We start from the raw sequence: 13,143 nt of genomic DNA, 5'->3' as shown, positions 1-13,143 counted from the left end.
AAGATAGGATAGTTTTGGTTTACTTGCAACTCGCAAGCAAGATTTGAACTGAATAGAAAGGGAAGGCTACATAACTCTAATAAGACCAAGAAGTAGGTATAGATGTCTACACATCTGGATCTTGATGATGTGCTATGCAAATGTGAGTTCTTTTGTTTTCACTGCATTTCTGAATTTTAGGAAGGCTTAAGTTTAGTTTCAAGTCAAAATCTGGTTAGTTATCTTTTTTTAATTCATTTATGGGATGTGGGCTAGGCCAGCGTTAATTGCCCTTGAGAAGGTGGTGGTGAGCTGCTGCCTTGAACCGCTGCAGCCCTTCTGGTGTAGGTACACCCACAGTGCTGCTAGGGAGGGAGGTCCAGGATTTTTACCCAGTGACAGTGAAAGAATGGTGATATATTTCCAAGTCAGGATGGTGAGTGATTTGGAAGGGGACTTCCAGGTGGTGGTGTTCCCATGTGTCTACTGCCCTTGTCCTTCTAGTTCTTTATGGTCGTGGATTTGGAAAGTGCTGCCTAAGGAGCCTTGGCGTGTTTTTGCACTGCATTTTGTAGATGGTACATGCAGCTGCCACTGTTCGTCAGTGGTGGGGGGAGCGAATGTTTGTGGAAGGTGAGTTGTTTGATTGTCCACCACCATTTACGACTGGATGTGGCAGGATTGCAGAGCTTAGATCTGATCTGTTGGTTGTGAAATCACTTAACTCTGTCACTTGCTGCTTACGCTGTTTGGTGTGCAAGTAGTCCTGTGTTATAGCTTCACCAAGTTGATACCTCAGTTTTAGGTATGCCTGTTGCTGCTTCTGGCATGCGCTCCCCAACTCTTCGTTGAACCAGAGTTGATCCCCTGGTTTGGTGGTAATGATACAGTGGGGATATGCTGGGTCATGAGGTTACAGATGAATACAATTCTGCTGCTGGTGATGACCCACAGTGCCTCATGGTTGCCCAGTCTTGATTTGCTAAATCTGTTTGAAATCTATCCCATTTAGCATGATGATAGTGCCACACAATACAATGGAGGGTATCCCCAATGTGAAGACGGGGCATGGTCTCCACAGGGATTGTGTGGTGGTCACTCCTCCTGATACTGTCATGGACAAATGCACCTGCGGCAAGCAGATTGGTGAGGATGAGGTCAAGTATGTTCTTCCCTCTTGTTGGTTCCCTCACCACTTATCACAGGCCCAGTCGAGCAGCTGTGTGGAGCTACCGAGCCACTCTTGGTGATGGATATTGAAGTCCCCCACCTGGAGTACATTCTGTACCCTTGCCGCACTCAGTGCTTCCTTCAAGTGGCATTCAACATGGAGGAGTACTGATTCAGTGGAGGAGGCGCAGCACATGATAAACAGCAGGAGGTTTCTTTGCCCATGTTTGATCTGATGCTATGAGACTCCATGGAGGTCAGATTTGACGTTGAGGATTCCCAGGGCAATTCCCACCTGACCCTATATCACTGTGCTGCCACCTCTGCTGGGACAGGAGTTACATGATGGTGGTGTCTGGGACATGATCTGTGAGGTATGATTCTGTGTGTATGACTATGTCACGCTGTTTCTTGACTAATCTGTGAGACAGCTTTCCCAATTTTGGCACAAGCCCCCAGGTATTAGTAAGGAGGACTTTGCAGGGTTGACAGGGATGAGTTTGCCTTTGTCAGTTCCGTTGCCTCGGTCGATGCCGGGTGCTCCATCCGGTTTCATTCCTTTTTACTGACTGTGGCAGTTTCTTACAACTGAATGGCTTGCTAGGCCATTTCAGAGGCAACCACGTTACTGTGGATCTAGAGTCACAGGTAGGCCAGACTACGTGAGGACGACAGATTTCCTTCTCTAAAGGACATTAGTGAACCAGATGGGTTTTTACAACAATCGACAATGGTTTCATGGTCTTCATTTAATTCCAGATATTTATTGAATTGTGGTGGGATTCGAACCCAGGTCCCCGGAGCATTACTTGGGTCTCTGGATTATGAGTGACAATGCCACTACTTCACCGCCTTCTCCAGTTTAGAAGGTCGAAGGTCAAATCAGCCAATTTTCAATTCGGGAAACTGGAGTGGGCAAATTTTAGATTATTGCATCTTGAAACTTTTATCAAACTTAATTAAAATATTTTACATACTCAAAATGTATGGCATGCACTTCTGCTTTTGATAATCTGTTCTCCTCCCTTGGAGCTTGTTTTCAAATTTAGCATTGAACCTGCTTCCACCACCCTTCCTCACAGTGCATTTCAGTTTGTAACAATCTGCTGTGTAAAATGTTTTCCTCGTGTCGTCTCTGGCTTTTTTGCCAATAACCCAACCCTTTGCCACTGGAAACAGTTTCTCCTTACTCAACCCATCACGATCCTTCATGATTTTGAACACCTAATGAATCTTGTTCAGCCTGCTCTGCTCTGAGGAGAACAGCCCCAGTTTCTTTAGCCTCTCCATGAAACTTATGCCTTACATCTGTGGGTATCATTCCAATAAATTTATGATGGTGAGGTTTTCCTAGGCTGCATGCAAACCTGTGATTTGTTTGTTTTCAGCTTTCAAGTTCCAGCACCCAAGTGCTTTTATGTATTGTGCTTAAAAGACAACTTTCAATGGCTTCCCTTTGGAACTTCAGATATTCCCGCAGTTCAGAAAAGTGGAGCATTAATTCTTCTAATATCAGAACTGAGAGACTTTTAAATTGGGTAATGACTAGAAATGCTACAAATGGCAAGTGTGAACAAATGTATATTTGAACTGTATACCATCGAGCCATGAAACCTTCAAAGGTTGTAATACGGTTTTTTTGATAAGCTGACAAATTACAGATGAGCATTGACTATACTGGAATAAAATATCATGCTCATTTGCAGGCTGTTGGTTATGCCATTCTTGCAAGGTCTTACTGCTGATTTCTGTGAGATCATACTTGCTAATTTCCTGTGTTTGATAGGTGGTTTGGTTTACTGCTGCAGTCATAGAACAATTTTGAGGTAGCTTCTGCTTGCTTTGGGGAGAAGTAGTCAGTTCTTACCATTTTTGGTCTGCTATAAAATGTGCATTAAGTGTTTCAAGATTTAAGTTAATGTAATTTATAATATTTTATTTAAAAGCTTTTGCCATGCATCATTATATTTGGGACCAGTGAGGCATGAAGATGTTGTCAGTGATTTTATTACCTTTCTAGCCAAAATGTGCTGTGAAACATGCATTATTGATTTTTGGAATTTGAATTTTTAAGAAATTTCCTGCAAACCCATAAGTCTGAAGAAAAATATACCTTTTAAATCATGTATTGTGTTTACTATCAAAGGGATTAAGTTTCTTTAAACTACTGGACCAGTTTCAAAGTTAAGTGCATCGAGTGAAGTTAGTTGCGATCCTTGTTCACCTCAAATCTTTGTCTAGGATATTATCTGGTACCTCCAAATAAGTGATACCAAATTATTGTAATCTCTTTTGTAATTATTCTGACAATGGATCACATTACACCAATGCACAATGTATTAAAATTGTCATTAAGTAGTTGTAGAAGTTCTTTCCTTGCAGGGCTGTAAATCTGTATGTTAGTCTGAAACCAGCCACAGACAACAGGTCAAATTGATTCAGTTTTTTTTTTTCCCCTGTGCCAGAACCCCTGGCTTTGAGATATTGATGAGTAAGATTAAGAACCGGCAAAGGCGAGGATTTAAAACCAGAATTCTAGCACCACATGGTGATTGGTGTTCATAAACCAATGTGCTGAGAGTCTTGTTATACTGGATTGATGAAAACTGATTATGGAGCAAAGACTTTAGACTTGTGTTCATGCAGTCTTCTGATTGGCAGTGAGGTCTAAATCCTTTAAGCTAATAACCTATTCCATTCAAACATATACCAGTTCAGTAATTTTTGTTCCTTTTGTACCATGTGCTACTTGTGACCTCTATTTCAAATGTTTTTTCACTGAGTACTTAATGGGCTGGCTTGAATTCACTTCAACCAAGGATATCTGTCTCCATTTATGAGCTGTTTCACAATGCAGGCTGCTCAATTGTGTGCTTTGTACAGTTAAACTATATTATGGGCATATATACATAATTCAATTAATTTTCAAAATTCTATTTTTCTTCATATAGTTGAAACTGCATATTCACTGCTGGTCTACCAAGTCTTTATTTAAGAGACAATATTGTTATTTTGTGTGGGTTACAGTACTAATTAATTGCTTATATGAAGCAATGTTGATTCATAAACTATGAGGAAACATTGTATGTTTGTTAGTCACTTCAGCTGAAACCTGCATGCTCTTTTGTTAATCCAGTTCACTTCTCATGACCTATCACTCTTCTCCACAGCCCCATGAGTTTGACGAATGTCGCTTTGATATCAGTGTGAATGACAGTGTGTGGTATCTCCGTGCTCAAGACCCAGACCATAGACAGCAATGGATAGAGGCTATTGAACAACACAAGGTAAAATGAAAAATCAGAAGCGTTAATCAGATTTAATGTTTTGAATTAAAGATAAGATTAGTGACACATTTCAAATTATACATTGTTTAGTTAAAACTTATAGAATTTATGGGCTTCTAAACCCCTCCCATGTTGAAGGGACTAAAGCACAGGATCAACTTTGAATACATTTCAACAACCTAAGAAGTGACAATTTAGTGAAACATGTATGGCAAGTTGAATTTTTAGTTAACTGATGTGTCAGTGCCTTCTGGTTATTTAGCTAGAAGTCTTTGAGCCTTGGTCTAAATACAAACTGTTGTGTGTGACCCTTCTCGGGAAGGAACTGGGTTTCTCTTAAGTTGCAGCATAAGGTACTGTTCGGCCAGAAGGATTAAGAATTAAAAAAGGGGGGGAAAGGAATTGGGGAGAGGGAAGAAGTGGAAAAACAAGATTTCTACAAAGAAAATAGTATATGTCTACCATCAGTTTCGTAATCAAAGTTACCTAGTTGGCACCTTTTTGAAGGAGTTATGTGTCACCGGCTCTTGCTGCCAGTCTCTTCTGCACCAAGTGTTGTACAGAAGCCTGCGATGGGTCAACACCTATTTACTATATATTTAGAAATTGAGAAAACAGTACTGTAAGCTGATGATACCATATTGATTAGGATTGTGATGGAATTCAGGAAGCCTGTCAGGTGGCAGGTACAACTTGGTGTAGAAAATGTGATTCCATGAATTTTGGAAGTGAGAAGAGTAGAGAAGTACAGCATAAATTGTAAAAATTTTGATGTTGAGCAAAGGAGGAATAGATGTGAATTTTTGGTTTTGTATTTAGAGGCATATATTGTGAAAGAAAGGAGGTAATGTTGAGCTTGTAAAAGACCATTGTTAGGCTGCAGCGGAGTGTGCAGCCACATTCTATGCTTCTTTTCAGCTAGGGATATCTTCAGTCTAATCTTTTGTCCAGCTTTAGGCTGCTTTGATTTTAAACCATGGCCCTTAGCTCGGCACTCATTTTAAACCTGGTTACATCTATATCATCACTCCTGCTGGCATTGTATAAGGAAAGAAAGTATAGGATTCCAGTACTTTGCCCACATATATTACCCAAGCCTTGCTCTTAGAAGTGGATCTCTAGGTGCTCGAATTTATGGCAATAACTTGTGGAAAAGAATGTGAGAGGAGCAAGCTTTCCTGTTGTTTCTATGCCAAAATACACTGGCTTGAAGAACAAGCAGTTTTAGTATGTAAGACAGGAAGACTTAGCATTCACTTTCTCATAACTGCTGTCATATATGGGATTTGCCATTTTTAGCCTAAGAAATACTTACCCATAGCAAAGGCAAAAAAATTAAAGATATTAATAGGGGAACATTTATGTGGGAACTGTGTTTTTCCCACATTTTTGTTCCTTTCTAAATGCTTATATGTTGAAGTAGTTGACTAGTCCTTTCAAAGAGCCAGGATAGGCATGGCTTAATGAATGGCCTCCCCTTTGCTGTAAGATTCTATAATTCTAAATTGAAAAATTAATTATGCAACTTGGTGGATGGGACTGAAATTTTATTCAACTTCTAAATCCCATTTCACTCTTTTTCTCTATCCCCTTCTGAAGCCTGTCAAGACTGCAGAAATCCATTTAATCTCTGGTCATATTCCTGCTCCTGCTGCTAGAAATAATATCAAACTCAACCTAGGTCACTGACTCAAGTGAGTTTTCTTCACTCTACTGTGGATATACTACATGGTTCCAAATTGGGAATTCCTGGCATGAGTTTTCAACTTCGTGGAAAACCACTTCCTGTGATAAATTAGAAATCTCGCTTGGAGGCCGCTGGTATAAAGCAGGATACTTGTTGGTCAGGATGGAGCCGAGTATGAGAGTACTGTTGGCAAGTAGCTATTGCAGCCAATGTACTCTGAATCAGTCTTTTTTTCCAGTAGAAAATGGGCAATAGTGAGTTTTGTAATTGTGGCAGAATTTAGTCATCTCTTCACCATGCGGGGTAACAGTTAGAGTAGTTATATTCAACGATATTAAATCTCACCCCACAAATTGGTAGGTCATTGTATAAACTGATGGCAGCTGAATATAATTATTCTTTACTATTTACACAGACGCTTTTCTAATGCTAAAAAGAGCTATGTCATCTTACTCAAAGCATGCCTTAGTTCTCTTCTGCGGAACCAAGTCAAGGGGCTAAATGACCTACTCCTATTCCTATGTTATCAAAATTGATTTCACTGTTAACAACTTAGGGGAAAGATTTTTGGGCTTTTATTCAGCAGTTTCCAAGCTATTGCTCTCCTCTCATGCTTATTGCCTGGGATTGGAAATTGCAAGTGGTCAAGGGGCTGTGGCATGAAAACTCCTGATGTAGCTGATGCCTTAAGCAGCTTGATGTTATGGAATCAGTCCATCTTGAACAAGTGGATGTTCTCCAGAAATAGATAAGGGCACATTTCAGCCATGCATAAGATGCTGTGTGCAGACCGTTCCGCATCCCAGTATTTTTCACAAACCTGACTACAGCTGGGTGTTAACAAAACTGAATTTCCAACTCAGTTCTTTGTGAGCCTTTAACTTGGATAGACCTCCCTCAGTATAAGTGGGAACCAGCTAGCATATTCACCCACTAAGTGGTAAGTGGGGGAATGTAGGTGGTTGGGAAGATGAGAAAGTGGATGGTGATATGCAAGAAAGAGGTCAAAGTGATTAATGATTGGATGATGGCATGAGGCAGCGAGATTGGAGCATAGTGGGCTAGGGGAGGTGAAGTGACTTGAATATAAGGAGTTGATTGATCAAAAGGTATAAGAGGAAAGAAATCATATCCATATGGGGCTTGGAAGGAAGGCAGACAACAGAAGATTTCAGGATGAATTGGACAAGGGAGTTACACAAAGGATTGTCCTCGGCCCAACCATCTTCAGCTGCTTCATCAATGACATTCCTCCCATCATAAGGTTAGAAGTGGAGATGTTTACTGATGATTGCACAATGTTCAGCACCATTTGCGACTTCTCAGATACTGAAACAGTCCATGTCTAAATGTAGCAAGACTTGGACAACATCCAGGCTTGGGCTAATAAGTGGCAAGTAACATTTGTGCCAGGCAATACCATCTCCAAAAAGAGAGAATCTAACTATCGCCCCTTGACATTCAATGGCATTACCATTGCTGAATTCCTCACTATCGTCATCCTGGCAGAGTTGGGGGCTACCATTGACCGAAACTGAATTGGACTTAACACATCAATATTGTGGCACAAGAGCAGGTCAGAGGTTAGGAATCCTGCGGTGAGTAACTCACCCCCTGACTCCCTAAAACCTGTTGACCATCTAGAAGGCACAAGTCAGGAGTATGATGGAATACTCTCTGCTTGCCTGGATGAGTGCAACTCCCACAACATTCAAGAAACTTGACAGCATCCAGGTGGCAGCAGTGTGTACCATTTAAAAGATGCACTGCAGAAACTCACCAAGGCTCCTTAGGCAGCACCTTCCAAACCCGCAACTGTCTAGAAGGACAAAGGCAGCAGGTTCACGGGAACATCACCACCTGGAAGTTCCCCTCCAAGCCACTCACCTTCCTGACATGGAAATATATCATCCTTCTTTCACTGTTGCTGGGCTAAAATCCTGGGACTCCTTCTCTAACAGCATTGTGGATGTACCTACACTAGAGGTACTGCAGCAGTTCAAGTAGGCAGCTCACCACCAGCTTCTTGAGGAAAATTAGTGATGGGCAATAAATGCTGACCTAGCCAGTGATGCCCACATCCTATAAATGATTGAAAAAAAAAATCCAGAACCAACTCTCCTTCCAATCCTCCTGGATTTTTTCCCTGCCCTACTTCATGAGGTTAAAACTTCCTTTAACGCCTTATTATGTTTCAAGATATCTCAAAATAGTTTAGGTTTGAAAAAAGGCCCTGAAGTGCAGTGACTTATACATGTAAGTATAGCAACCATTTTGCCACCAAGATACCCCATAAAAAGTGAGTTGCATGATAAGTTCTTAAAAGCAAAACACTGCAGGTGCTGAGAACCTGAAATAAAAACAGAAAATGCTGAAAATATTCCTCAACAGGTGAGGCACCGCCTGTTGAGAGAGAAACAGTTAACGTTTCAAGTTGATCACAGAACAGTGTTCTGATGAAAGGTTATCAATCTGAAATGTTAGCCGTTTCTCTCTCCACAGATGCTGCCTTTTCAGCTTTTTCTGATCTTACGTTGAATGTCTGGTAAATCTGTTTGTTTGAGGGAGGAATGTTTGCTCGGACACTTGGAATTATGCATTCAGATGGGTGTGTGCCTGCTTTCCATAGGTGGACCATGGTCTATAAGCTGCCGTATAAACTAAAATGCTGGAACTTAATTTTGTTGGAGCAAAATGCTGAAACTATAAAGCAAAATATTTTTTCAACTTTCCTTTTTTTTGAGCCCTTCACACATATTGACACACACCTAAGCAAAAGCAGTTTAATTGAGAGCTCAGTCACAAAAGTAATTCTGCTAAATAAAAGGGCCAGCTGTGTTTAAATTTTATTTTTGTTTTCGAATTTGATGTTTTTGTAATACTTGCAAATTTGCTAGTTGAAAACCACCAGCAATCTGAGTCATGGGATTTGAGGTGGGGTGGATATGGTAACTAGAATCTCATACAATTCTTGTGGGTACTGTGTAACTAAGCATTATCGTACTATAATGTTAAATACTTTTGCTCTGACAAGTAATTTGTTTCTCAAACATAATCTAATCATTCAATTGTATTAGTCATCAAATGCTGTTTAGGAGTGGCAGTTCTCTAGTTCTGGCACTGACCTTTCAGCTTTGCAATGTAAACCCGATATATGAAGGCAGGTTGATCCTGCTTAATGAGCAATTCCAGGGGTTCTCAAACAGGGGTCCATGGAAGATTTTAAGAGGTCTGCCAATGTGTAAGCAAAAGTAACACCTTTTTGCCTTAACAAAATATGACAGTACCTTTCTCAAATCAGCACAGCCCCACATGGGATATTCATGAGGTTAGGGTATTATGCTTTACTCAACATTCTGGTGAAAGCTGGGACATTTTTGATATATTTTGATACTTGAGATGTATGCTATGCTGGCATTTATGCCTATCCCTGGTTGGTGCATGTTTCATGCTGAAAATACAAAATTTGACATGTTCTCACGTTGCACCTTAGATAGAGAGAGAGAGTGCATTAAGCAACAAATCTGTTTCAGTGGGAGCAGGATAAAGTACAAAACAGGAAGAATCATTGTAAGCACACACAATAAATACAAACATGGATGTGTTTTCAGTTGACCATCAGCTTCAAACAGCATAACCCTCAGAGCAATGATACAGGACTTCCTTCATGAAGTTCAGCTGCAAGAGCTGAAGAATTCGAGGAGGTGGAGGTGTGATCAAAAAACATAAATCCGCCATTAACCACCTCCAACATCCACTCATTCCACTACCGACACACAATGGCAGCAGTGTGTACCATCTGCAAGATACGCTGCAGCAGCTCACTGTCTCTCCTTCAACGGCAATTTCCAAACCTGTGACCTCTACCACCTAGAAGGACAAGGGCAGCAGATGCATGGGAATGCCACCACTGCAAGTTCCCCTCCGAGCCACACACCACTCTGACTTGGAAATATATTGCAGTTTCTTCACTGTCGCTGGGTCAAAATCCTGGAACTCACTCCCTAATAACACTGTGGGTGTAAAAACAAAAAAACTGCGGATGCTGGAAATCCAAAACAAAAACAGAATTACCTGGAAAAACTCAGCAGGTCTGGCAGCATCGGCGGAGAAGAAAAGAGTTGATGTTTCGAGTCCTCATGACCCTTCGACAGAACTTGAGTTCGAGTCCAAGAAAGAGTTGAAATATAAACACTGTGGGTGTACCTACACACATGGACTTCAGCGGTTCAAGAAGGCAGTTTATCATCACCACCTCAAGGGCAATTAGGGATGGACACCAAAAATGTTGCCCTAGCCAGAGATACCCACGGCACGTGAAAGAAGAAAAAAAAACCAACCCCCGGAATTAACAAAATGCGAAGACAGCTACTTGCAGTGCAAATAAAACTGAAATTCAAGTAGAGATATTCCTTAAACAAAGTGTGTAATTTGTGCACAAGTACTGTTGAATGAACCTTTGAAGCCCTCTAAATTACAGACATTTAATTGAAATCAATGAAATATACAAGGACATTGTTTGCTTTTTGTACTTGTATCCAGAAAATGTACGCTTGCTACAGGAGTCTGTGGAATTATAACATGAGGTGGGGGGGTGTCACAGAACCATAAAGGTTGAGAATCCCTGAGCTGTTCAGTTCACTAGTTCTTTGTTTGGTGTGGTGAATAAACTGACAAGTGAATAAGCAATTCTGTTCTGAAGTCTATACAGATAAATTCCTTAAATTTGCTTATGCAGGAGACAATTTAAATGCAACACGGTGATTGAACTTATTTTTGAAGAGCATCATGTCATCAAAGATGTTGAGCGCTCAGTTTTGCAACACAGGCCCAAAACGAAAACTTTGAAATTGAAACCAAAAGTAGGACTTCAACTTTGCTAGCAAGTCTATTATGTGGCACTTTATCAAACGCCTTTTGGAAATCCATGTACACTACATCAACCACCTCTCTTACAACATCAAAAAACTCAATGCAGTTGATTAGGCACAATTTGTCTTTAACAAATCCATGCTGGCCTTTTTAATTAATCTGCACTTGCCCATGTCCACACATTGAAAGATAATCAAGGGAAGAGATATGAGTCTTTACAATATATTTTCAATAATTTGTTAGTAACCGGGAGATAGTGGTGTAGTGGGAATGCTGCTGGACCAGTGGCCTGGAATCCCAGGCTGAAGCTCTGGGGACATGGCAGCTGGTGGAATTAAATTCAATTAATAGAATCTGGAATTGAAAACTAGTCTCAGTACCATGAAGCTATCATCAATTGTCATAAAAACACATCTAGTTCACTGATGTCTTTTAGGGAAGGAAATCTGTGATCCTTACATGATCTGGCCTACATGAAACTCCAGACCCACAGCAATGTGGTTGACTCTTAAGCGCTCTCTGAAATAGCCTAGTCACCTAGTTCAGGACAATTAGGGATGGGCAACAAATGCTGGCCTTGCTAGGGACACCCACATCCCATGAAAGAATCAATTAAATAAAGAAAAAAGTGTCATGTAACCTTTATATTTAAGGGGGCAGAACATGCCCAGAGAAGTCGGGACCGATTTGCTTGACATCAGAGATAAGAAAATAATGGAATCCATATTAAAGGAGAAAATAGCAGAACATCTAGGAAGGAAAAATACAATAAAGAATAGTTTGCATAGAGTTCAAAAGGGAAAATCTTGCTTGACCAACCCAATTAGATTTTTTTGAGGAAGCAACAGAGGGTACATGGTAATTCAGTCAAAGTAACTTATTTGGATTTTGAAAAGGCTGTCTAAAAGATGGTCTATATTAGACTAATGAGGATGATGGGAAGAATAGCTTCTGTTACAAAATTTTGATTTTTATGTTCATTCCTGATAGTCACATGGCGAAATGTGGCTTAATTAAGGAGAACCAGCATGTATTTCTTAAGAGAAAATTGTGTTTTACTTGCTGGAGTTTTTTGAAGAGGTAACAGAGGGTTGATGAGGACAATGCAATTGATGTGGTGTATGTAGACATCCAAAAAGTGTTTGATAAGGTGCTGCAAAACAGACTTGTGAGCAAAGTTATAGTTCATGGAATAAAAAGGACAGTAGCAACATGGATACAGAGCTGGCTAAGCAGCAGGAAACAGAGAGCAGACTGGAGGAAGGCTTGTAGTGGCGTTCCTCAGGGGTCAGTGTTGGCACCCTTGCTTTTCCTGATATAAATGATGTAGGCTTTGGTGTACAGGGCACAATTTCAAAATTGTGGGTGATTTAAAAAAACTTGGAAACATTGTGAACTGTGAGGATGTTAGTATAGAACTTCAAAAGGACATAGACAAATTGGTAGAAAGAGCAGACAGGTGACAGATGAAGTTCAATGTAGAGAAATTTGAAGTGATTCATTTTGGTCAAAAGAACATGGAGAGGCAGTGTAAATAAGGGGTAGAACTCTAAAGCAGGCGCAGGAATGGAGAGATCTTGGTGTATGTGTGCAAATGTCATTGAAGGTAGCAGAGCAGGTTGAGAGAGCATAGAGTAGAAGAGCAAGGAGGTTATGTTGAATTTGTATAAGTCATAAGTTTGGCCTCAGCTGGCGTATTGTGTCCAGTTCTGGAAGGATGTGAAGGCATTGGAGAGAGTGCAGAAAAGACGGACGAGAATGGTTCCAGGGATGGGGAGCTTTAGTTATGAAGATAGATTGGAGAAGTTAGGACAATTGTCCTTGAAGAAAAGACTGAGAGGAGATTTGATAAAGGCATCCAAAATCATGAGGGTTCTGGACAGAGTAGACAGGAAGAAACTGTTGCACTCCTGAAAAGATCGAGAAGGCACAGGTTAAAAGTAATTGGTAAAAGAAGCAGAGTGAGTGGTTAAGGTCTGGAATGCACTGCCTTAAAGTGTGACGGAAGCAGGTTCAATTGAAGCCTTCAAAAGGGAATTAGACTGTTAATTGAAGAGGAAGAATATGCAAGGTTATGGGGAGAAGGCGAGAGAATGGAATGAGATAAGTTGCTCATTTGGAGAGCTGGTGCAGGCATGATGGGTCAAA

At 40.6% G+C, this 13,143-nt stretch overlaps 1 protein-coding gene across 5 annotated transcripts in view; it reads left to right on the top strand.

Moving 5' to 3' along the window:
- The window catches only part of LOC121277086 (ceramide transfer protein), a 131,561-nt gene that overhangs the window by 41,678 nt on the left and 76,740 nt on the right, over positions 1–13,143 (top strand). For all 5 annotated transcript variants that reach the window (XM_041186068.1, XM_041186067.1, XM_041186066.1 and 2 more), the window contains exon 3: positions 4,320–4,436. In XM_041186068.1, coding sequence (XP_041042002.1) covers positions 4,320–4,436 — 117 coding nt within the window. The remainder of the gene's footprint in view (positions 1–4,319; positions 4,437–13,143) is intronic.

This window comes from Carcharodon carcharias, chromosome 4 (assembly GCF_017639515.1).
Source record: "Carcharodon carcharias isolate sCarCar2 chromosome 4, sCarCar2.pri, whole genome shotgun sequence".
In the NCBI taxonomy this organism is placed as follows: domain Eukaryota; kingdom Metazoa; phylum Chordata; class Chondrichthyes; order Lamniformes; family Lamnidae; genus Carcharodon; species Carcharodon carcharias.
This window is presented reverse-complemented; position numbering and strand designations above follow the sequence as displayed.